This window comes from Larus michahellis, chromosome 11 (assembly GCF_964199755.1).
Source record: "Larus michahellis chromosome 11, bLarMic1.1, whole genome shotgun sequence".
NCBI classification, from domain to species: domain Eukaryota; kingdom Metazoa; phylum Chordata; class Aves; order Charadriiformes; family Laridae; genus Larus; species Larus michahellis.
In genome coordinates this window covers 14,036,909-14,064,026 of record NC_133906.1, presented here as the reverse complement: position 1 = coordinate 14,064,026, position 27,118 = coordinate 14,036,909, and the positions used below count along the sequence as shown (strand labels likewise).

The following is a 27,118-nucleotide window of genomic DNA, read 5'->3' as shown; positions in this document are numbered from 1 at the left end:
TAAGCATCCCGTCAGAAATGGGCTGAATGAAAAAATTTACAAAATCATTTAAAAAATCCGCTTCAAGCAAATTAAAGAAGTTGTTTTAAAAATTGTAGGGAATAACTCACTTTTTTTCTATATTTAAAAAAAAAAAAAAAATGTTGACAGCCCACCAGAAAAGCAATTGCTCTGCAATATTCCAAGCAAGCCGGACTTTGCAATACATCCATTTAGACGTTTTACCACATAAAGACTGAAAGGTCCAACAGGGAGCAGTAACAGTACAGGAGAAGAGAGAAAAATATCTTCATAAATTTATTTTCACTAAGTTTCTGCAACTAAGTGAGGGCTGAATACGACATGTCGCCAGCAGCGCTCCCAGCCAGGGCTCCGTTTCTGCTGATCTCACCTCAGGCTTCATATTCAGCTTTTCCCGTTCAACATCCTGCCGCGAGAGGCGGCTGGAACACGGGAAACTCCTTTCAACACGATCGATGAGCACAGTGTACACACATGAACGGAAACCCTTTCCAAATCTTAATAAAAAATTGTTTCATTCTTTGGTTCTCCTGTTCTGACCATAGGATTCTGGAATTACATTTGCACTACTTACTGTAAAAATTAATGTTAAGATACCATTAATTCAAAAGGTCATTTCAAGGCTACATTAATCAAAATTATTCAAAAATGCTCTTCCTCTGCTGACATTAATGATACTCCTAGAGAGTTTGGCATGTAATAGATATGAAGCTGACTGCAAAAAGCAAAGCATCATTTTCCAAGCAGTTTATGAAAAGCTTTATTTTAATGTACCAAAAACGCTTTCAGCTACCGAGCCAATACATTATACTCAAAATATAGGTTTACTGCGTGTCAAAGAGATTCTCTGCCTTCATAATAACATGATGAATATTGGGGGAAACACTTTTCTTCTTCTTTCTGGTTTCAAAATCTGTCTATATTGACGTGTCCCTGCAATATAACGCTAGGTTAAACGCTGTTCCGTGCCATTATCACACACCATCTATCCATGCACGGGGAACTGGGTGACAAACAGTAAGAGACTTCTCCAAAACTGTTACAGCTACTGCAATGAAGTCCATAAAATACCCAGCAGCTTTTGGCAGGTTACTATTTGCACATTATGCCTATGAGAACAAGATACAAAAAATTCACTAAAAAAAATAAGAAGGGGAAAAAAAAAAACACCAGTGGGTTGTTGGGGTGGGGTTTTTCCTCCCCCTCACGACATGCCTGTTGCACATCTCATCTTCACCCACATGCTGGACTCTCCACTGCTATCTTGCAGGATCAATGATGCCGTAGCTATGACCACCCATTGCTCTAGTGTTACCTTTGAAGATCTCACAGGAGTGGAACAGGAGGAACCTGCCTTGGCCACCCCCCGCCTGCCTGCAAATTCCCAGCAAAACGTACAGCGTCCCTCTTCCCTGCAGGACGCAAAACCAGGCTCGTGTCACCGAAAAGGAGGTTCCTACCTGAAAGGTGCTCACTCCTCAAAATTAATAGCAAATCTGCAGTAATTTTCACATTACTAAATTGATAATTCTTTAGGGTACAAAAACACATTTCACCAATGCTTATCTGCTACCGTGCATATAAACGTGCCACTCCATTACTTCTTTTATTTATATAATTCTTATTTGTTTAACAATTATGCTCTTTTGGCATTTTCTGAAGAGTAGACATAAGGCATTTCAAATGCAATTAACCACACACGACAGAGTATTCACTCGTTACTGGAATTCTATTTTCTTTATCAATAATATCCTCTAAGTGCTTTTCACTTAGAGCAACCTCTCCCAGCTACTCAGGTAGACAGAGAGGCAGACGACGCTCAGGAAAACTGTCCATCAGCATCCTAATATAGGAGATGTCAAGGTACAATACACAGACTAGTTCTGGTGACTCTGACTAATGAAAATCAATCCTGTTGTCTCCGAAAATTTAAAAAATAAAAATAAAATAAAAAAATACGGAAAAAGATATGGAACAAAATCTTCCAGCACTGCCTCTCAGAAATCAGAGAATTCATTTTGAAAGGACTCTGCGGGATGCAAGCTGCTCCTGACCTAGCTGGCAGCAAGCAAATCTAAAGTAGTAGTAAGGTAATAGATTAAATAGGACAAAAATGCATAAAGACACTTAATGTTCTAGAAGGATAACGTTCCAAAAGCTTTTAATGCTTTATTTTTAAAGTTACCTAGCAATACTTTCCTGTAAATAAGATACATCACCAATCTCTGTTTAGTGTATAGAAACAGTACCCAGACAGTACCAAGGGAATCAGTGTCTAAAATTAACTTACACCTGCGTTGTGCTCAATAGTTGCTATATACTCAGGCCTGTAGTTAGATTTCAACTTAAAAGTGGAAAAGCTGTGCAATTCCTCATCAAGGCAAACCCAAGATGAGCATCCTCATCAGCCAGAATGAAAAAAATCCATGAAACTAGCTCTGCAATTTGACAGGAGACAGGGAACTTATTAAGCGTATTATGTGTAAACAAACGAAAGCCATCTCTGGATTTCACTCAACTTCTGTTCCCAGCAAGCGACACCACAATTTCTACAGTCAACTGGTGCAGAGAGGGCGTTTATTACCAAGCTTTTGTTTGCAGAACAGAACATCTGTTATTAGCAATAAATACAAATAATCAAGGAAGGTATGTGAAACACCAGAATGACTTCACGAAATTTGTTCCATTTCAGAAAGAAGGAAAATGATGCCATAAATCACCAAATGCGACTTTTAAAAGCAACAAGTCTGTCTGACTTCTGCGTGGCTGTGGAGGTGGCAAGTCACACGAGCAACGCAGGGATACGCGGAAGCGTCAAGAGGGCAAGTCTTGGATAAAGGGCCACTGTTTTTTTTTGTGGAATGTTTAACACCAAGGAAAAATAAGAAACAAATGCAGTTTTACCTGATAAATGTCAGAGAGGCTGCTGCTCCCCGAGTCGCTGGCAATGCTACATCCCGACTGGCTGGAGGGGACATGAGTCACCTGAGGATGAGGATTGTCGGTGAGATGCATCTTGGTAAGATCAGCTGGAAGCTGTAAATAAAACAGATTTGGGGAAAGGCAGGAAAAAGAAAGGAAAAAAGATGTGTAAGTCTGATTTGAAGACAAAGTTATTCATAAAACTTTTGTTACGCATTCGAATATCCACCTGCAACTTGACAGACATTTGGAGAAAAAGCTAATTTAGACTAAGGTTGGCCAATCACATCCAGATTTTATACAACAAAGAGAAAATGATGCACCTTTCAATAAAGCAAAGGTCTACCCTCTTTACAGCTACCGGATATACATCAGCAGGACTAAGAATGCATAAAGTGACAAATAGATGACGCCGGCCAAATATCCCAGAGTCTTCAACATTAGCTCATGCTGCAATCCACTATGGAGCAGGATTCCTGTTTATAAATTCAATTCATGCCTTAGTTCAAGAGTAACCTTTAGAAAACATCGATATAGGACAAAAAGTAATGTAATCTAAGCAAAAGTTTTGGTCCATAAGATGCTTTGAATTTTCTTTAAGAAAATGAGTACACAGAAAGAATATTATGAATTTTTGGTACATGTATGTACAACGGCACTTCTATTTTATATATCTATCTGTAAATGAACACACGTAGATAAGATATATAAATTTTAGTGCATGATTGAAGACCGCAAAAATGTTTTTTCTACTGAAAAACGTAAAAATCATCAGCAGGCTTTTTTGGAATCAGAGCCACATGGAATACTATCAAATAACCAGTCTAATTCAGATCCTCATTTATTTTCGTTTCTATTATTTTTAAATTTACACTCAACTATATAGAAAGAATATTGTATCAGTGAACCACAGAATCATAGATTCTATGATAAAATGGTAAAACATATATACTTCTACCATTTATACATGAAAAAATTTATATACTATTCCTTTAAAAAAGATGTTCTCATGCAGAGAAAAGTCCAAAACTCCTCTGACAGCACCAAGTACCATGATAGAAATGGTTTCTTCTGTAAAATAAAATTCCACGCAGTCATGTCAGCCACTAGATATTCAATTCTAGGAGTTAAAAGATAATATTGTACAAATGTTGATGATCCAATATCAACTTTATAAATACTGAGGAAACTGCTAAGAAATGGAAAGCAGGTTTTCATTTGGAATCACATGTTTCTGTGGATTTTTGGAAGAGCAAAGAGGAGAAGCACTTGACCAAACACTTGTTTCACACATTTTCTGAAATCAAAGGCAGCACTGTTGGTCTCCCCAAACCTTCCTCACCCCCAGAAAAAAAAAAAAAAAGGTTGAGAGCGCCTCTGACACATGTACCATAATTTTGATTATCAAAATGGTTATGCAGAACACGGGGGATGTTGTGCCATCTCTACCTGCCAATGACATTGTCCTTGCCAAGCGCAAACCTGAGCATCCTCTGGGCTCTAAAAACCAGCACAGATCCTTCCCTGCAAAGTCGCTCTGTGAACTAAAAGACTACAAAACTATTTTTCACTATCCTAATACTTATATTATTCTAGTTGTGTATATATTTTACTTACAAAAAAGAAAGTATAAAATATCCAACCTGTAAATTAACATCTATGTGCACATGTATTTGGAAAAGGAGAAAGTCTGAAAACTGGGAGATTGCTAAACTTTCACAAACTGCCGTAAAAAAACCCCATCCAAGCAGCTGGTATAAAATAGCAAACTTGATCCAAATACAAAGGAAACACAACACTTTGAAGCCTATGTTTAGCCACCAAAAAAAAGTTTTAGAGGCTGGGGAAAAAAAAAAAAAAAAAAAAAAAAAAAAAAAAATCTATTTTCAGGAGTTGAGAACAGCAGAAAGGTCAAACCACTGAGCTGACAAAACTCAATCCCGTGGCCAAGAGGCGGCTGGCGATCTGTCAGCAGCTGCGGCACGAGCCGACGCACACCCAGGTGTGACCTCTTCAACAACACCAACTAGAACTACAGGAGTGAAGCAGAAAGCTGAGGTTTAGTTCTGGTCTGGAGCAATCATAGAATGGTTTGGGTTGGAAGGGACCTTAAAGCCCACCCAGTGCCACCCCCTGCCCTGGGCAGGGACACCTCCCACCACACCAGGCTGCTCCAAGCCCCGTCCAACCTGGCCTTGAACACCTCCAGGGATGGGGCAGCCACAGCTTCTCTGGGCAACCTGGGCCAGGGGCTCACCACCCTCAGAGTGAAAAATTTCTTCCTTGTATCTCGTCTAAGTCTTCCCTCTTTCAGTGTAAAACAGTTCCCCCTCGTCCTATGGCTCCCCTCCCTGCTCCAGAGTCCCTTCCCAGCTTTCCTGGAGCCCCTTGAGGGACTGGAAGTGGCTCCAAGTTCTCCCTGGAGCCTTCTCTTCTCCAGGCTGAACACCTTCTACGGTACATGGTTTTGTACCGCGTACAGAAAAGCGCCAGGCAGAAAACCGCCAACAGATTTGGACACTACTTAAGCCACTGATATTCCAGTGGTGCCGATGGAGGCCGTCACCCGGCTGTCCCCATCTGCTGCCTCCATTACAGACGGTGCCGCAGGATGACACTGCTCCTCCTGGAGTCACACATCAGCCAGCTCCTCTGCAAACTCACCGCAGTGCTACTGGCCACGGGAAGAGAGAGGCACCTCCAAGCAAGGTCAGGGCATCGTTTCCAGGGAGGACAACATCCAGAGCAACCCAGAACTTGCTAACAAATTGCTAGGCAGGCACTGGTGCTCTGGAGGTCAGTGTAACCAAAAAAAATCAGGAGTTTTAGTAAATTACAGAACAAATCAACCTCTATAGATTCATTACCCCCAGCATAAAGACCATAGTTTTGCTGCCAACTGCTCAGCCTGTCCCCATCTTTATAACCTCCCCGTTCCAACACCCGGCTCCCAGCTCAGCTTCAATCACATTATTTTCCAGCCGTGAGCAAGTCCCACGCTGACTGTGCTAATGCAGACACAAGGAAATCTAATTTGAGCTCCCCACTATCCAGATTCATAATGATTTTCAAACTTTCAAAACAGATGAGCAGAACCAAGATCAGAACCGATTCTGCAGGATTTCCCAGGAGAACAAGGGCAGACGACTCCTTTCTATCAAAAATCAGTGCTACTGAAGCCTATTCTGGACCAAAGACAGTGACACACACACACAGATACACAGGCACATACAGTTTTTCTTTCCTAATTTAGTATAAATTTTGAAATTCTCGTGATGAAGGCTGTTCTATACAGGCAGGTTGAGAAGCACTGCTGGAACAAGACATGGCTCTCAAAATAAAAAAAAAGTTATATGTACTTTGTGTGTCATTTTCCCAAACACACATTGAGGATAAACTCAGAACACCAGCCGCCTTCCCAAAGGAGTGTTTCTTATCAACTCATTAATCACGGATCTTCATTCCCCCTGCCAGCACTCCCATTCACTTCCATCGCCTATAAAGCACGTGGCCATGTACGACGCTCCTGTTGGACTCCGCAATATGTTCTTGTAAAAGACGTTTAATGCAGGTTAGATGTAAGGAAAAGCTGCAATAGCTCTTTAAATTTGAGAGAGAGATAAGGTTTATTTGAGACAAGTGACCTTTAAAGTGCTGCTTGCCACTCTACTCAATCTCCCAAAATAAATCACAGCTTTTGTCTTTTGTATGTCGTTTTTATTACCCAAACTGATTGTTCTTTCTTTCCGAGCTCACTAAGCAGCACTACATGGATCGGGTGTTTCTGGAACAACACGACAGCGGACACGGGAAGGACTTGCCGGATGTGGCTGTGAAGTTGCTGAAAGTGCTATAACATGGTCTTAACTATTGGTGAATAGTCTCCACTTATTATTCAACTGTGATTTTTTTTTGTGGGAGAAACTTAGAAATTGTTATTAGAATCACATCAATACCTTGAAAAATTACGTGTTAGGGAAAGAAGTTCAAAATAGCCACGTTCATCTGTGTCCACGTTAGAGGCTTTCCGGCGCGGACATATACACCTGCATTATCTTCTGGCCAGCTGTGTGCCCCAGCAGCCACAGACAGGAAACCCCCCAGCATCCCTGAAATTCTAATAAATACTCAGTACAGAAACAGACTACTTGCTTGCCACTTGAAACCATAACAATTACGTTTTTTCACAAGAAGGCATAATCTGGAATTGGAACACAAGTGCGTCCGAGATGCTGGCACAGCCAGTCCCTGCGTCGGTGCCAGCACATCCTTGTGACTGACCTTTCCCAACAAAGCGATATTAGCACCAAACCCCCCGCTGAAATGCCATACTGCGGTTCAGAGCTGGAAGTGAAAGGAAGTTAAGAAAATAGAAGTTATGGTCTGCACAGCCACCTACAGCTCTGCCCTCCCACAGAGTCGGGAAAATACAGTCGGTGATTACACCGAGACAACCTGAATCAACAAGGGAGTTTTTAAAGAGATATTGCAAATTGCAATAGGAAAAAAGGAAAGAAAAAACACAAAATCCTTCAGGTGCTCATCCTAATAGTAGTGTCAGTCTATCTTGCCACACAAACACAGAAACAGCAGCAGCCTGGACTGCTTTTTGTTAAACTCATGTGAGATTTCTGAAGGTGGCACACAGGGTCCAGGCCGTCCCTCGCTGGGACGCAGCCCAGGAGGGTTCACAAAGCCACAACGCTGGGGAGAGGGAAGGGGAGAGAACGTGAGAGCATAAAAGCCGGTTCTGAGTAAGTTAACAAAAACGGCGTGCACAAAATTCTAAACTCTACCCACAGCAACCTTGAAAACATCCACGAGGTGATGACTTCACGAGGTCCACCAGCAGCTTGGCTTTTGCTATCGATTTCATGGGTGCAGCCACCCAGCACCAAAGCGAGGGGCAGCAGCACTCCTGCTGCTGAGTCTGAGAAACCCCAAAAACTCCAAAGACACAACTCAACCAGAGAAACCCCTAAACGCCTACAAGCCCCAAACCTGTCCTTTTTCCTGTTACACAATACAATGCAGAAACTATCACATAAAAAACCCCAAACACCTAAACCATGAAGAACAGTATATGTAAGTGCTTTTTGTCCTATCCGGACAGAAAGAACGCTCAAGCCTTGCACATCTTGTAGAAGACAGAGTGCATTGAGAGACTGATTTATAGGTCTGAACGGAGAGGCAGAGCCGGAGCAGCACTGCTGCTCTGAACAGCTGGACAAAGCAACATGACATAAAAAGGTAGCAACAAGATGCTATGGACATCTGGAGTCCTGTGTCCAATTTTGGTCCCTACAATTCAAAAAGAAGATGGACAGACTGGAGAGGGTCCAAAGCAGGGCCATGAAGATGATCAAAGGGCTGGAGAACCCGTCCCATGAGGAAAGACTGACTCATTAGGTCTCTTCTCCCTGGAGAAGAGAAGGCTCAAGGGGACCTCATCACAGTATTCCAGTACTTAAAGGACAGCTACAAAGAGGATGGAGGCTCCTTCTTCACAAGGAGCCACATGGAGAAGACAAGAGGCAATGGGTACAAGTTTCACCAGGAGAGGTTTCATCTTAATATAAGAAAGAATGTCTTTTTTTACCGTGAGAACATTCAACCACTGGAACAACCTCACCAGGGACACAGTAGAGTCTCCATCACTGGAAGCTTCCAAGCTGCAAGACTGAACAGGGTGCTAGACAGTCTCATCTAGGGTCCCCTTCCAAAAAGGACCACGTTGGTGCCAACACTGTCAACTGACGCTGCTGCACAATGACCAAAATCTCGTGGGTTATTCAGCTTTTTCTGCCTCTGATGAGTATCGGAAGTGAACCAACCAGCTGACATCCAGCTCATTTCCTCTTAGATAACAGGAAGGTAACATTCTTCAGTTTTATTACTTCACTACATTTTTACCAGCAAAACCACCCCAAATTTACAATGGGGCCCGTACTTTTCCTCCATAGCCACAAAACACTGCAACAATTACAACTACACTGAACCTCGACACATAATTTTCAAGCTATCCAGTGCAGTAGATTGAACCACATCTCTCTTGGTCTCATCTCAAAGTATCTAATTTTCAAGACACCCAGTTTGAGGTGTCTGATAACCAAAGCTGCAGGCAAGACCCCAAGAACTGCCATATTACTGGGACACGTGCGTCTGAACTGAGATTTCCCAACTAACACTCGTTTTCTAAATTAATACTTAATTTAGCTTTGCAGTATATTTTTCTCTATACCTATGGCAACACATGCTACACAAGAAGCGATCTGCCAACTTTCTCCAAGTCTTATGTCTGTAATTTTGAAATTAATTGGAGTATAAATTCCAATACATGGTATATCTCCCAAGCTAACAGACCATTTCTACAGGCCCAAGTAAAAGTGCGTCTGCAGTGACATTTACTTCCTACGTAAATACCATTTACTGTCCACAATGAAGTCACACAAAATACTTGGGAATTAAATTAAAATCTAATTTTGGTATAACAGATTTTTAAGATTACACATGCCTTGTACAACAGAGCAAATTACATGCTCTTTGACGGGACGACCACCAATCCACTCCTTTGAGAAGCACGCTAAAAATGACTGTTAGCCTGAGGACAACTTTCTTCTATGTGCTCCCTAGGAAGGTTTTGCTAAAAATTAAGGCTACAGAAAAGCGACTGCAGAGTTTATATAGAGAGAAAGGCAGCCACAGAAGTCATAAGCGAAGTTACATCATAGGAGGGCTAAAGGGAGACTTTTGTTTTCATATTCCCCATTCTTTCCAGGGAAAGGGATCAGAAGAAACTCTTCCGGCACAGGGACAATGCACTTCATGCTGTATTTCCGATGTGACTAACTTTTGGATTTGCCGGTGTCCTTCCCCTATGGAAAAGCCACATCTGTGCCTTTCTGCCACAAGTTTTGAAAATAAAAATATCAGTGTTTCCTGGCACAGTTTGGATAACCAAAAAACACAGGCTGAAAAGGCACAGGCAACATGAATTTGCAGAACAATCTTGACAGATAGACACAAGACCTATGAATTATGGGGTTTTTCTATGTGTCAAAGAAGCTTTGCCATTGTGTTTCAACCTGCACTAAATGGCAGGTTTATTAAACATATTCAGAAACATCCTGCAATGAGGGCAGTGGCCAAAGGACTCATCATCTGAAACCCAATTACTAAAAAAAGCACAATCCACGTAATTCTCCCGGTGTATAGTGTCCATTACAAATTCAAATTAATGGAAGGAAAATGGGCAATAAGGATGCAGAAGTTTCGCCTCATTCTTTATTTGATACTCTTTGATAGCAAAGTTTTTCATCAGTTTTCCCAGGTCTTCGTATGGATGTTTAAAACCGATCGATCTAGTCTGGATGCAGAAGCAGCATCAGCCTCCGAGGGAACAGTCTGTCCTTTTACAGTCTGTGTAAGCAAATTTTCTGTCCTTGGTTTTACAGATTGTCAGTAACCTTATACCTTATTTGCTTTTCTGAAGTTCCCTGAAATGTTGCCAGCAAGCGTAATATTCAGAAACAACACTGGGTTTATTTCCATGAAACACCCGAGGACAAGCACGGCGCAGCCCCGTCCGCTCTGGCACCGTAAAGCCACCGCGCTCTGCTACGCCAACTGCCCGCGCCACCCCTAAAAAAAGCTCTCCAACTCCAAACCCAACACTCCCAATTTTAAGGCACGTATATTTGTTATTTTGTTTATTGCTTGAGGTTTTCCATTAAAAGGTTTTCACTATTTTAAGCTGAACACATTAACACACCTTCGGAGCGTGAACTGTGATGACACCTGGTCACCTCTGAGCTTTAGGCAACGCTCCTGCTCAGCCTCCATCGCACCCAGGGGGTTTAAGGGTAGCAATTTCCCTTTCTCAGATGATACAGAAAGTCTAGACTGTTACAAACAGCCAGCTAAAAAAAGAGCGTGTTTGCCTTCAGTTTTAAAAATTAAACAAAACTGCCAAACTAAAAAGACCACTTGATCAAAGAGCTGAAGGGGACCCTCTGTCAGCTCCCCCCTCTCCTTTTCAGTGACTATATCCTTCCATTCCCTTCATCTGCCTTTTTCTCTTTGATGCCCTTAATTTGAAATCCTTCATGCAGTTAAAATTAGAATGAAATAGTTCTGTCCAAATTTCTTTCTTTTAATTCCCGTTTGCGCTTCCAGACTTCGGATCCCCCCTGGGATCCCTGCCGGGAGCTTTCCTCTTGACTTTGCAATCCCGCATATATGCTTTGTGATTTCCTACAAACCAAACCCCACCAGCGCAGAGGAAAAGCTTTGTCTGGGGAACTGGAGGGTGGGATGGGTTTCCTACACAGCTCGTTGAAGAACACCTTCACTCCAGAAGCTGGCAAGGGCTCGAACGCATCATCCCATCACAGTCCCAGCCCTTTGGAGCACGTCCCAGGCAGCGCTGGCTCTGCTTCCAGGCTCCCTTCCTGTCTCTCCCATCCCTGTTGTTGCAACCCATATCCAATTATTTTAAATACTTTATGGTCAGAGAGTCTACAATGTTAAAAAGGCTCTATGTAGAAAAAATTCCCCAAACCTGGCATTTCTGTGATCTGTATCAAGTGTCACGACGCAGCATCTCAGCTCAGCACAACAGCACCGTTCCGGATTTCTGCTCAGCGCTGGGGCTTCAGTGGTTTCTCTGCCAGACCCTCTGCTAGCGTTATGTTTCCCTTTGCCTCCAACCTGAGCAAACTCTGCCTTCTAGCATCTTATTTGCCAGCTGTTTCGATGGGTTTGCTCTGTGCCTGCGATTCCATCACCAGTTTGTTCATTTTCACAAGATAACTGATTTCTTTAATTAGTTCTGTTTTTTTCTTTCTACAACCTACTGAAACAAGAGCAGCGATGCTTACTCCCACTGACATGCAGTCAGTCTCTCACCAAGCAGACCTTTCTGTAGCCCACTTTTTGTTCTCATCCATCCCATTCATTCCATCTAAGGAAAAAAAAAAAAAACACCAAAAAACTCAGATTTTTTTTTTTTCTTGGCATCAGTAAGTAAATCATAGAATCCTAGAATGGTTTGGGTTGGAAGGGACCTTAAAGCCCACCCAGTGCCACCCCCTGCCCTGGGCAGGGACACCTCCCACCACACCAGGTTGCTCCAAGCCCCATCCAACCTGGCCTTGAACCCCTCCAGGGATGGGGCAGCCACAGCTTCTCTGGGCAACCTGGGCCAGGGGATCACCACCCTCACAGCAAAGAATTTCTACCTGAGTTCTCATCTAAATCTCCCCTCTTCCAGTTTAAGACCATTATCCCTCATCCTATCACTACACATCATCTCATATATCGTGCCAGTAAAATAATGAAGAATGACCAAACCCAACCGGAGTTCTCTGAAGTTATTTTGCAGAATTTTCATTAGCCCCTTTTCCCAAGGATTTCTATAAATTACCTCTGGTTTATGTTCACCTTTTACATACAAGCCACAGTTCTGCTCCTGTTTAGAAACGCCTAAGTTTAAAATACACTTAGAGCTGCATTAATGGGAGAGGAGAAAGTTGCTCCTCTGAGATACACAAAGCGGCTACTTCGGTACCCGCAGAGTGGGTAAGATGAGCCCAGCGAATTACCTATGCTGACATCAGTCCTCAACCAACTTAACGCAAGCAAAAACATTTCCTCCTTAAAGACCACAGACGTTCCACCAGTGGCACAAAAGAAGATTTCTTCAGATTTTTAAAGAGCAGCAATGAGGTCTTTTTTGTTATTTTTAAAGCCAACTGATGGATCAAATATTTTCCCAACAGATTCAGGTAAAATCTTTCAAGAACATGACGCAAAGGAAAACGGTGCCTCTCCAACCATACAAACTTCAGATCATTTTCTTTTTTAAAACATACAAAAGATGGGCTTGCTGACAATATTTATTTCAAAACTTGTTTCAATTCCTTAACTACAGCACATACTTACTCTCGTTATTATTAGTAGCACAGACGTGAATCTCAAAGAAATAAGGACCAAGTTGACACCATTCACAACAGCCTTGCAGTGCCCTGAAAACTATCTTTGTAGCATTCTTAAAATAACCCCAGGCTTCCAAAAAAACACCAAAAAACCCCACCACCACAAAAAAAAAAAAAAACCAAACATCTAAAAGAATTAAAAATCCCTAGAGGCTCTTCTATGCTTCTGGCAGCCAAGAGCTTCTTGGTCTTCATGGCTCCTACAGCGTGTAGCAAATAAAATCCTCTGAAGTATTACGTTTCCTTAGTTACAATAAGGTGACATGAGGACAGAATTTTGAACTAAATTCTGGTGTTGTCTTAAACCACACATGTAATGCAATTTTAATTTGGTTTTCATATGTTTAAATTATAGATTACTGCTATGCCTTAACTCACGATAATGCTAAGCGCCTGACACGCAAATATCTCTGCTTTGGAGAAGTAGGGACTTCAGCTGTGAAAATTCACCTGTGACAAAATGCACTGGTATTGATGAGAGCTCCATAATACCGGGAATATCCGACATGTAAACATAAGTTGCATTTTTTACAACCATCGATTAATACAGATCAACTCTTCTCTGGTCTGTTCACAGCGTAACATTTTTAAAATGTCAAGAATTGTGTTTTGTCATTATGAAAATATAATAGGGATGTTCAAAGAGACTTATTTTCAGTGCGAGAGTTCAAATTTTACTGTTTGTTCTCACCATGAAAAAATGATACATTACAAGACTAAAAAGAGCCTTGTCTAAATAATTACAGTAGAAAACGAAGTGTGGCAGCGCCTAGTGATGGTCTGAGTTCTGTAAGGAGCTGAAGTTTCCCAAGTCATTAGGACTCGGGCAGCCACGCGGGCGACAGCAGCCTGATATTTGGGAGCTCCCATCCTGAGCAATACAGCGGGGCACGGGAAACTCCACGTCTACAGCCAGTTTCATCTCCCCTGAATAATTTATAAACTCTTATATACACTGATTGGTAAAAAACCGTAGAGATGACAGTCCCTCTTCACACATCCTCAGGCTGCTACGACCTCACCTCACTCTAGTGACACCAAGTGACAATCGGCTCCGAGAGCAAAACAGGGTGGTCCCAAACCAGGCTGCGGCCATTGGCAGAACTGTAACAAAGCAGCTTTAAAACAAAGTCCAGGAGGAAATAAATTAACAGATAGGTGCTTATTTGCACATTATGAGCCAATTTCCAATAAAACCAACACTTTAGGAAAAGGCTTTTTCTGCTGAAAAGTAGTACCATGCATACTTGCATTTAACCTCAGCATACTATATTTCGGAGCATAAGAAAATCCAAACTTTCTAGAGTAAATGGCCACACAGCTCATATTTAAACCATTTTTATCTTAATAAACTATCAAACAAAAGATACATTTAAAATGTTTTAGAGAAAGTATCCTGCAAGTTGCTATAAAAAACAGAGCTAAACTTCTAACTAAGTATAAGGAAAATAGTCATTCATCAGACCGAGCACTCGCTCTCCAAGCACTCGGGGCTCAGAGCATCAAGTAAGCAGGAGGCTGCGCTCCTACAAATCCATTAAGATGGAGAAACAAGGGAACCCTTCTGTTGCAGGGGATGGAGGGGAAAAATATCAGAAAATATGGAACAGGAGAGACCATAAACACTCTTGAGGAGCTGGCCGAAACTCCAGAAACTCTACGAGAGCGCTAAACCATGAAAACCAAAGTTCGTTGGAGGGAAGAACCACCAGGAGCCAGCAGGGAGGAGCTCGCAGGGCAATCGCCCGCTGCCTGTGTCTGCAACAAACTCGCACACCCGGGTGCTGAGCACCCGCGGGTCCCGCTCCAAGAGACGACGGGGTGCTCCACAAGGCTGAAAGCTGGGCTGGAAGGAGAGGCAGGCCAAGAGGGAGCGAAAGACACTGTCAAAACTGACCAAAAGCGAAGGATCAGTTACTCTATTGGCACTGCAAGCATTTAAAATTCATACTACCAGGGCTATGTTCCATGTAAGTGCATTAGCAAAGACAAGGATGACATCGAATCAAATCAAGGACACACTATCCAAGGTCTGTTTTTCTTCTGAGGAGCCGAAAATAATCTTTAATTGCATGAAGGTTTCGACTCAAGATCCTGGAGATCAAACCAATGCCCCTTGGAATCAGAAGACGGCATTACACTGATTTTAGTTACAGACAACTAAAACTCGCATCATGTCCCAGTGAGAGGACAGCAGAAATAGGAATGGGACTCTAAAATGACTCCAATACTTCTGTTCTAACCCAAACACAAACTTTTACAGAGCAAATGTGTCTTGTTATTATGCTTAGCGTTATTAGATTTTATCTAAAGAGCAGAAAGAGAAGAACACAGAAGCCTGGAGAAAATAAATTACTGTCTACTGGCATAAGGCAAGTTTAATGTGCACCTGGGATCTTAAATGAAACTGTTTTCCTTCAGGAACAAACATTTTAAGAGCTTAGATGTTAATTCAAAAATCCTTATTTTCTATAAAAAGCACATTATCTCAAAAAGCATCCCTTTTTAAATATCCTCTATAGATACATTATCCAATCACTCCCTGTTTTCCCCATCAGACCCTTCTGCTACACAAACAGGATAACTGCGTACGCATTCTAGGCTTGGGAAATTGTTAGGATGTGCATAAAATTTCTATTACAGGAGAACCATATACATCTAAATCGTTAAGTTTAGAGCTCTCTTTCATAGCGACTCCATAATGCATCTACGTTTAAGAGCCTCATACCACAAAGTGCATTACAGACAATTTAACAGACACTGGGAAAGTTATGATCCAAATTACAAAGACAATCAGAATCTTGCTGAGATACATTGGAAACATTTAATTTTTTTGCTGTAAAATATTGCATTAGTAGCAGAGGAATTTAGATTAGTTTAAGCTGAATGCCTCTTGTCCTCGCAAACACAGCGTCTGTGGCAGCAGATCTCCACAAGACCGATGCAAAGTCCTCTACCCTCCTTCATCTTCCTCCAGAGCGGCAGTGGCTTGACAGCTGGGGCTGCTTTGATCATTGTTTTCCACACTCCTCGCTGCTTATCATCTTCACCATGTTTGCTGAAGGCTGCCTGCATCTATTTATCTCATCTTCCGCAGTGTATCATTCCGGAAAGCGTATGGTCCCCGGGGCAGGGACCATTTCCTCCTAATGTGCTTCCAAGGCGGGATTCTGCCCCTGTACTGGTACCTCCAGCCACAGCGGACATGGGAACAGCCACCATCGCCACCGTCTCACCATGGTGACCTCTTTTGGACACATTCCCAAGTATCAGCATCACCTTGAGAAATACCGTTGACCTCTACAAGAGCCTGCATGGAAGGGGGGAATGGCTGGTACAGCTCGTCTTCAGGGCACTGCAGAAATTCACACTGTTGACTTCTCCCTCTCAGCTTATCCTCCCTCTAGCAGCTCTTTATGCAGGAAAACAGATCGCATTGATGACCCTACAGATGGCTACTCTGTCCCTTTTACTTTCAGAAGCCAAAAGCACCAGAGCTTCTGGAGGCAAGGGGTGTGTGCGATGCAAACCGGGGAAGACAACCCTTTTTATTCAGAGTGTCTTCCAGGAGGCGACGGAGCTCCTGAAGCTTCTGCTGTGGGTCCCCCCTTCAGCCCACCAGACTGGCCTCCTTAGCCTAAGGTTAACCTTCAGAAACATTCCCCTTTACATACCTTCACCAAAGCTTACCTTTCTATTAGTCATACAAAATATGACTTCATTTTTGCTCTGATTAAATAGATGTATCATTACACTGTCACATTCAGAACAGCCACAATTACAACTGAGTCAACAGCCCATTTTCAGACCATTGTCCTATATCAGGTTTAAAGCAACTAATTGGGAAAAAAATCTGGGACAGATATCTACATAAAACTAAGAGATTTTGAATTTAATCACTGAGAAAGCAAATGAAAAGTCAGATGTTCACTGCTCTTTGGCAAGAAATGGTTCTAGTTCCAAAATAGTATCATAAAACACTTCACATTTTCAAGTTAAAAGTTATAGACTTGAATATTGAAAATTCTGACATCACTTATTTTGCTATCATCTGTATTATTATAAAACACCTGTCATAGAAACAGTTTTGTGGTACAAAGCTCAGGTGAAAACAAAAATGGAGCAAACTCAGACGTGATTCAGCTCCTCAGTCTGTTTCATCCCATGCAGATTCTCTTCAGAGTTGGGGGGCTTTGGGGGTTTTGCAGAAGGGGGCTACGGCTGCTTTTTCTTTCGAGGTTTTAAAGGTAAAGAACTTTTAGCTATGGATTGGAATGCAAAACCAGTTAATCGGTTTTCATCAGCCATTAAAAAAAAAAAAACTCAAGAAAAAAAACAAACCTCCCTCTCCCCAACGTTTCATACCATTATCATTTATGAATAGTAAATGAGCGAATAAATGGCTTGACTGGTGTGGAAGCCATCTGCTGGGTGTCATCCACAGAGCTGACACAGGGGGCCAAAAAGCCTTTACAATTTTTTTTATATTATTATTTTACTCCTGCCAGACCTTTCCTTGAGCACAGGGTTTCTTTTTTTGCGGTTTCTCACTGCGGCCCAAACTCTACGGAAAGAGCAATGTCAGCTGAAGCACCAAGGTGACTAAGCATTCCCTGGCTTTAGGCAATTAGTGCACGTTCGGACCTCCTCAGTGAGGGCGGTGCAGGTAAACCCAGCTTAAGTAAACCGATCCTTCCATACTTAATGCCTACAGAGTAGGAAGGGAAGAAAGCGAAGGAGTCTACACGTACACACGGGTGATGATACAAGAGGCCAACGTTGGCCAGCAGCATCTCTGAGGTGCGGAGCCACAACTGCCTGGTTGAGGACACGGAGCCCGTCTGCCCTTCAAGGCAAGGAGCACCTGCAGCTCCGCTTCACCTGACGGCGGGGCGGACTCAGCACCCGCCAAACAGCCAAAACCCAGACACCCGCACCCCCACATATTTACACATTGATTTTGACAACTGCAGATGGAAACCCTGAAGCCCGGCATTTTCACCCCCAGACACTGTGAGCTTCCATTTCCACTTCAGTGGATGGAAAAAACCAAACGAGGGGAAACCTTCCTGCACGGGGACGCCGCACACCCAGCTGCGTCCCTCCCGTGGGCCTCTCCACACCGTCACGTCATTTGGACTCTCAGCTTCTTGGGACCAAAGTCAAGAGCAAATTTCTTGCTCTGAAGTCAACGTCGTTATCTCACGGTGTCAGGAGCACAAGGGTTTTGCCCGGTGCCTCCAAACCCTGCCAGCTCTCACATGCAAGAAGAAAGTTGCACAATCTCTATTCTCGCCCATATAAGCTGCAGTATAAATACAAAATCGTAATAAATATTAATGTTTATATGCCTTGCCTCAGGATTATAAGGCAATTGCCATGTCTTGCGTGACTACTTCTTGGCAGCAGCATTAATAAAATACCAGCAACTCGGCTAATTTTCTGACCAAGGATTCCAAACAGTAAGAGTCTAACAAACAGTGTATTTTAAAAATTTCTTTAAAGGCATTTATCTCAATAATCAAGGTGGGTTTGCTCGAATGTTCTAGATTTCATTACCTCCTTTAAAAGAAACACCCTCCCTCCCCAGTTTCACAAAAATACCGCATCTTTAGACACACAAAATAATTTGTGTCCTATAAAGCTAATTGTAATTACATAGTTCAGCTAAATAATTAACCGATTCCACACGGCTGCACAAAGGGAAGAAGCAGTACAGCTTCATGCAGCTTGAAAATTAGAACATCACTGGGTTTGTACACCAGTATGTTCAACTTCACAAAAAATGCAAGCAGTCATAAAAACATTACACTTCAATAACACTTGCTTCATATTTATAGGGTGAAAAGCAAAGCTTTACACATTTCATAAGCAAATGGTATTTATTTTTGTTTATACTTCCTCATAATATAAAAATTCCTGATAGTATAAAAAATACTTCCTGGTATATAAAACAATTCCAAGATTTCAAGGTTCCCCCCCGACTTCCCATTTCAAAATGATGCCACAAGCCCGGAGCGTGCACAGTGGCTGCTGGAGCATCACTCGGGGTGCGAGGGGTGAACACCCCCACAGCACCCCCCTTCCCAATACACGGCACAGAAACCCAGCACAGACAAAATCCTACTTACTTTGGAAGCCCACGGTTGCAGGCAGTTGGCATAACATCGCACAAGAAAAGCCATTTCTTAGGCTGGGGGAGGGAAAAAAAGTTTCCTTTCGCAAGTAAAAGCCACAGAAGAAAAATCTGGAGTAAAATCCCTTCTGGATTGTCTTTAAAAGTCATAAACCAAAGCAGCAAATGTACACGTATGCAACTTCTCAGGCTTGAATTTCACACTGAATTCGATTACAGCTTCCACTATATCTGAGGAGTTTTCAGTATTGCAGTGAGTTAGCAGCAGCAGCAGCAATTCCTATAAAAATGTTCCAGTTTTAACAAGCACATAAATTCAAATCAAAATGTTTCCTAGCTTTTCAAATACAAATATCCATCCATTCCCCCGGGCAAGAGGCATGCACCCAAAAAGTGCTGTTAAAATTGAATTAATTCTGAAATGGATTAGAACTGCAGGTTAAAGCAACAATACATTAAAAGGTGAGATAGAAATTCTTCAAATTTCTTTTTTTCTCTTCACTAAAATGCATTTACAAGTGGCTTATCTTCGGGTCCACTTTTCGGAAACTTCCCATTCATATTGTAGATTAAATTTTGCAAAGGTTCTTCAGCATCTTAGGTGATTCAGGAATCCCATACCCTGGATATTAAAGTTTCTTCTTTATACTCTTGTCCAGCATAACTGCAAAAATTGAATTAGTGTCCAGATCGCAGCTCCAGGATATATATGCTCTAACAGGTTTGCACGGTGGAACGTATTAAAAGCCTCTGCAATACAAACCCTTTTCTCTTCCCCCCTCCCTCCTTTTTTTAATGCAGTTTACAACTCTGCAGTGTTGCTTAGTATTCTAATGCACCAGCCAGATACCGGGGTTAATCCACGCCTAGCTTTTCCAATTAAAACATTTCTGTAATGCCCAACAAAACAGTCCGTCCATGGCTACGGCGAGACCGGCTGCCGGAGTCCTAATTCCTACTCTCTTTGCTGGCTTCTCAGCAGCTCCCTCAGGAGAAGCTCCCATCGATTGGATGCTCCGCAGCGAGATGAAATATCTAATAAGGAGGAAAGAGAGTGGGAGGGGAACGGAGCTAAAAGGATGACATCACCTGGATAGAAAGCCTTTAGAAACTGCATTAGATCAATTGGCTACTGGATCTGCAGATGCAGCCAACAGAGCATCTTTATTGACCTAATATAAACACACATATCGGTATAACAACTGCTCAGCAAAACACCCCTGCTCCACATTATATTTTATATCCTTTTATGATCTATTAATGCATATACTGTAAACTCTGGATATTTTTCTCTTTCTAAATCTTTTTTTTTTTAAATGAATCTCATGTACCCATTAGCAGTTTCAACAGCATTTAGGGGGATTATTTCTCATCTTCACATGCAAATTCAGAAATAAGTAAAATAAATATCTGCAGACATCCACAGGCGCACACACACAGATACACCCATAATCACCTCACAATAAAATAATTCCTATTTTTATGTATGTATGTCACACAAGAGCCTCAACATTTTTACCTCATCCTATACACTCATTAGGAGATTTCTGTCTAGAAAGAGAAGTAAATTTCTTGTCAAAATGTGATGTTTATAATTCTCATAATTTTAATGGTTTTGAAACCATGTTAAAAGTTTTGGTGGGCGGGGTTCCCCCCCCCCAGTCAAGACCAATTCCGTTTCTAACCAAAAATGCCTTCATTCTGCAGTAGTCAATTTAGTTTTATAATTTCTTTTTTTGCAACTAAAAACTGAAATATTTGCAAGCAGCTCGTTATCTTGGATGGCAGCCCAGCCTGCTGGAGAGCTGCTCCGAGGAAGCACCTACGGGATCCCACACCTTTGAGCCGGGGCTGCCGCGATGCTTTCAATTCCTAGAAGGCAAATGACTTCTGCTACCGTGCACGAAGGCAGGAGCGCACAGAAGGGAGGGGACAGAGGGTGCTGGCTCTGTTAAAGCCATTATTTACTACTCTGGATCATTTACTTCATCTGCGAGAAGGGGCACTCACTGTTTCCGTCTTCCTCTCTTTGGAAAGAATTTTCATCGCCGTGTATTTCATTATTCCAGGTCTGCATCAGACTTGAGGGTGATTCTCCAAAACCAAACGAGCCCTTGATGGCCATACCTCCCATGCCGAAGAGGAGCTTCCAAGAGCAGCCTAGTGGCACTAAGGGCCAAAAAATCCCTTTTTTTTGTTTGTTTGTTTGCTTACTCTTGTGTACTGAATCAGGAGGTTTGAGGCAATCCACAGAAAGCTCTTTGTCACCCACCGGGCCAAGGGGCACGTGGAAGAAGATTCTTACATTTTGGAAGGCAAGTTGCACCACCAGGACACTCCACCCCACCACAAACCACAGGCTCCTTCCAGCCATCATCCAGAAATTGAATCCTTCCCGGCATATAACCCAGGCTAGGATGGGGGTTGCACCTTAACTAAGGAAAAAAATCTTCCCCTAGCACCTTCCAAAACTGTCTTAAAAGAAAAAAAAAAAAATGGTATTGATGTCTGAATCTGCTTAATCTCTACCAGAGAACAAGAATAATAATAGGTGCAACCAGGCTTCATAAATATTACTGGGTATAATTTGTATTTAAACACAAAAGAAAAACTGAACTTTGCAAAATTGGCAAACTCAAAGTCTATTTGGTTTTTAAAACCTGAAAGAATTTTAGATGATTACTTCAGATTTTTAAAATGCACTGCACCAGCTAGACAAATAGCTGTTTTTTTTACTGTCCCTTCAATGCTGAACAATAGGCTAGAGATGTCAGCATCACCTTCTACGCGACCGTGCTGCATCTTTCTTAGTAATTCACAAAACTGTATTCAGAAGCATCTTAAACACCCGACACACTGCCACGCTGCTACATCTTCGGCAGCAGCGAGCAGCCGAGTCCTTTTGTGCAGGGTTACCTGGATTCTAGTTCTCAGCATCACAATTTAGATGAAGGCGAAAAGAAAACCCACCCAGCTGAAGGGAACCTCTCCCCCACCCGGACGCACCCGCCGCGCTCAGACCCCAGCCCTCGCCCCCCGGGGCAGCTCCTCCGCCCCCGGCATTGCGCAGGAAACCCAATCCGCTACGCATTTTGGCGGTGGATGCCATATTTTAACAAGGACTGTAAACACCGTCTCAATATAATGGGAACAAAATTCTATTTCCTTCGAGTTTTGCCTTTAAGTGGAGATGACATCATCGCTGCGGCCAGGCCGCCAATGAGCGCGGTGGGGGTCCCGGGGGGCTGCAGCCAGCGCTGCGCAGCCCTGCCCTCCCCGGGCGGGGGGAAAACCTGACCTACTTCCACACCCCAGCTCCTGGGGCATCCCCCCACTCGTTTTCTGGGTGTTTTTAATTTTTTTTTTAATTTTTTTTTTTTTTTCTTTAACGCATGCGTTTCTGCAGCCCCAGCTCCCTGCAGCACCATGCTGTAAGTTTTTATAAATCGTCTGTTTAAGGACAAATCTCAATACCAAAGCAACTCAGAAATGGAAAAAAAAAAATCCGATACAAAGGCTGCTCCATAGTGATCACGATCAAAATACTTGTGAAGAACTGCAGCATCGGGCAGAATCACAAACAGTAAATTGCTGGTCTCATTTTAAGCCAGGTTCCAAGTTTGCAGAGAATCTTAAGGAAAAAATTCCTCAGTCTACAGTCTCCGAATTAAAGGTGGTCTTTGTCTTAAGACTGATTTCTTTCCAGGCTTGAAATATCACTCTGTACGTTTCTATGCATCATATTCCCTTTATCCTCCCATAACGCTATCTGAATCCTCCCGACTGTTAGATAAATCTGCATGTTCTAATTGTCCAGCAAGATTAAGTCACTGAAAAATGGGATGTTTTTAAAAGGATAGTAAGGCCTTTCATAATTTAAAGGCAGGGTTAGAGTCTCCTCTTATTTAAGGGCTCGACAAAGTGAAGTTCTGCAGAAGCTGGGAGCAGCCCGGGCCAGCAGCAGAAGGTCCCGTCAAGCAGCACGACTTTTTCCCCATCAATCCGAGGAAGAAAAGCCCATTGTGCAGCACCGGCAGGGAGGACGCGCTGCTCTCCATCATGGCACTGGCTGCAAAGGCAGCGTCCGCCGGCAAGCCGGGGGGCCGGGGCTCACCAACTCCCGTCCTTTTGTCCTCGGAGCCAGGCAACCGCTAGCACGCTGTCCCCTGCCATGCTGTCCCCTGCCACGTTCCCCGCAGCCGTGCTCAGCTCTGAGCAGGTACCAGAATCTGCTCCCCCCCGTTTTGAGCACGGCAGCGAAGGCAGCAGCATCCCGAGGCCAAGCTCGGGGAGGGGGCTGGGGAAGGGACCAGCCGCCTGGAAGGAGAGATCCTTCATCACACACACTCGGGCAAAGATGTCTCAGGTTAAAATAATTCATCTTAATACAGTTTTGTGAGTGGAAATTGCCAAACACAGCAGTGTAATGCAGAAATATTTCAGCGTTAAGGGCACCTGCATCGAGAGGTTATTTCAGCATCTTTGAGTACTTTAAATCTGCCCGGAAGGGCGGGCAATGGGGATCGTGGGGTGCGGGATGTGGAGCCGGCGACGGGGGGGAGCTGGATGCAGCCCCGGCTACGCGGGCACAGCCTGGTCCGTTCAGTGGCACTGCCACGCTGCCCCCCTGTCTCCCCACCATCTCACTTCAGCATCTCAAATCAATCAGCGTACTTCTGTGGCAAGGTTAGACCCTCATTAGGGCTTCTCACAAATTCCTGTTTAAAGGAAAAAAGGAAAGGAAAAGAAAAAAAAAAAAAAAACCAACTCTCCACCCTGTTCCTGACCCTTTTAGGAAGCAGAGGCAGGGAAAGCAGCACCACAAGCTCTTGTTCCCCTTCAGGGTGACATTACACGGTGCCATTGTATCCTTACATACATCACTTTCCACAGTAGCACTTACTAACAGGCTGCAGAAAAATCCTACCAAAAGATCTGTAGGACTCATAAGTCGTATGAAAACACGATCCATCCTTAAGGGAAGGAGTGAGGGAGAGCGGGAGGGAGCGGGAGAGGGAGGGCAGAGACTGTCATCATCCCTGAAGTGATGTAAGCTTCTAAATATAGCACCAGCAATACAGAAGGAACAATAAAAAGGCACCATGGATTCAATTTCTCCATCGCTTTCGCACTACCCCAACCATCTTTTTTTCTGTTGCTGTGTTAAGCACGGAAAGGTCATCTCCTATTTGCAGTGATTCAGATTTATATGGTTTATAATACTTTCTTAAATATGTTTATAAATTACAGCTCGCTATCCTGCAGACCTGTGTCTGTCGGTGCCCGCTCTCTGCAGAGCCGGGCGGCAGCATGATCCGCATGGCAAACAGGGAGAATGCCAGCACGGGGGGAAGGGGGAAGCCCCCGCTACGGATTCAAAACAAAAAGTTCATTTCTACGGTTTGAACAGAGATGATTCATATCAGGCTCCTCCCTTCCTTCCTGACATCTCATTTCGGCAAGGGGTGGGGAAGTTTGGGAAGGTACGCAACCCCAAAATCCCTGGTGAGGAGGAGGAGTGGCAACAACCCCAGAAGGGTCAGCTTGTGGGACCGAATCCACCCAGAGAGACTGAAAGGACAAAATCTCTAATACCCCACTGCAAAATTTCCCAAACACGTTTAGAAATTTGCTCGCTGAAACGTTCCTTTGATCTAATCTCAAAACTGAAATCACAGCCCAACCCTAACATGGAACTGGCCGTAATTTCCTCAGCTGCCACCTACCTGGGAAACCAGCTGGAGTTTCACGTTTGCAAACTGCAAAGCCCACCAACGTATATATTCATTTTCATCCCCAGAAAGTTGACATGAAAGCCAACAGAAAACATCACTTTTTCTTCCCTCATTTATAAAAACTGTATCTCCAGTTGAGACAAGCAGACTAAGACTATTTAGAACATAAGGTACCAGCACACCTCTCACAAGAAAAAGGCCTCTGATTAAATGACCTTGAGAATAACACATTAACTCCACAGAGGAGGTTAAAAATCATTAAAATGCCACTTCCAATATTTCTTCTGTCATTTTTCTGGAGAATTAACACCAAACCGGAAGCCTGAAAGCAGGAAGGGGGGCGGGATCTGACTCCTTCTACCAAATTTCAAGATTCCTCTCCAAGCAAGGCTGATTGTGAACAGTCAGCTCTCATTTAGTAGTGGCCACGGCATCCAGCTTGAAAGCGTGTGTGACACGAGCATCATCCCAGGCACGACGTCTCATGAACGGGTTTTTTTTTCCTCCAGAACAGCCCCATGTCTGAAGGCACCACGCTGCTTTTCCATGTGCAGAGCCTACACTGACAGACGTGCCTGGGCTCAGGCGCAGGGATCTCGGCTGCCCCTGGACCTAGGCTGGGACCAGCACAGCCTGAGCTGGGTGACGGCATGGACAGGGGACAAAGGGGTGGGTAAGTGTTCCCGAGAGGTTTCTCAGGAGAGTGACCACAGCACAACACACAGATCCCCAAATCTGCTGCGCTGGGGAAGCGCAGCACAGAGCCTACAGCAGCTCTGCAGGGCTTTCCTCACCAGGCGAAGCATTGCAGCGCAGTGATCATAGAATCCTAGAATGGTTTGGGTTGGAAGGGACCTTAAAACGCATCCAGTGCCACCCCCTGCCCTGGGCAGGGACACCTCCCACCACACCAGGTTGCTCCAAGCCCCGTCCAGCCTGGCCTTGAACCCCTCCAGGGATGGGGCAGCCACAGCTTCTCTGGGCAAACTTTCTCATGTTCTGGTACGATCCAGACCTTATTGCCTTTAAAAATGGAAAGCCCAAATATGCTCTTGGAAATTTTTCCCCAGCATCCTTTGGAGTCCCCTCCCTCCACTGAGAGGAAAATAGCAGCAAAAGGCCAGTTATTGTCACCCACACTGAGAAACTGATCTTACCCGATAAAGCAAGGGATGGGCCAGATGCCATAGCTACACTCCAAGCTGACAAACCACAATTGTTAACCAAACTTTAAAGGAAACAAAAATCAAAATCATAAAGACAATACAAGCATTGTGGCTACATGACCTCAAACTAAAACTTAATCGTGTAACAACAATAAACTCCAATACTCAGCCATAGAAAGCTACTCTGACTTGCAAAAACAAAGTATCAGAAAGGAATTAAGCTACAATGATCGTCCCATTTAGACAGAGGCTACATTTAATCAACTATTTCAAGTATTTCATCTGTCAAATATAACCCCATTAGGAAATTTTCCATGTATCAAATGTAAAATTACAAATGCTGTTAAATGTCATTAGATAGCAATCAGTTCTATGCCAAAACCAAAGATCTTCTTCTAGCTATTCTCCGGTACAGATATTGGCTTGCATGCCAAGTTTTTCAAGGAAAACAGGGCATCCAAATGCTTGCATTATGCACTGACATTTTCTGATGGTGATTTTAACTGAAAATCGCTGGGGATATTCTCAGTCCCTAACTTGGTCCAGAAGGCTTCCGAAGAACATGGCTGAGTTGATGCGCATTTCCATATTCTAAGTTAGAAAACCATTTTAACTTGAATACAAAGCCGAAGACGACACCATCACAGCCCCTTAAAGAAGTCTTCAGCGTTACGTGATGTTCAACCCCACGACTGGAACTAACAACGCTTCAGACTGAAATACAAATGACCCCTCGCACGACCACTGCTCTCTAAGGCACGATGAACCTACACCTCCGGGAAAGGCTGAGCTGCCACAAACGAGAACACGAGCAGGCTGCCACCCTTCAGTGCAGCATATTGAACACAAACAGCCCAGATGGAAGACAGGAAATAAAAAACCAGATCCACGGGTGCTACCACCTCCCCGCACGCAGGGACCAGCTTGCTGGCTACTACCCTGCTGGTTTTCTACAAGAAGCCGCTCAATACGCCATTTCCAAAGACTGAAACAATAACATTAAAAAGAAGGATCTGACAAAGAACCGCAACTCATACACAAAAGGTTTTTAAGTCCCCCAAAAGACTGAAATGCCTTTTTCGGGTGCAGAGCACTGCTTTTTACCATTAGCCACCTGAGTGACATGATACAATTAGGAGCAGC

General features: G+C 43.4%; 1 protein-coding gene across 7 annotated transcripts in view; it reads right to left on the bottom strand.

Moving 5' to 3' along the window:
• Positions 1-27,118, bottom strand: part of RAPGEF6 (Rap guanine nucleotide exchange factor 6) — a 129,374-nt gene that overhangs the window by 46,065 nt on the left and 56,191 nt on the right. For 6 of the 7 annotated variants that reach the window (XM_074603608.1, XM_074603606.1, XM_074603605.1 and 3 more), the window contains exon 7: positions 2,926-3,057. In XM_074603608.1, coding sequence (XP_074459709.1) covers positions 2,926-3,057 — 132 coding nt within the window. Of the gene's footprint in view, positions 1-2,925; positions 3,058-19,069; positions 20,103-27,118 lie in introns of those variants that run through there. The other variant, XM_074603611.1, reaches the window with a different exon arrangement.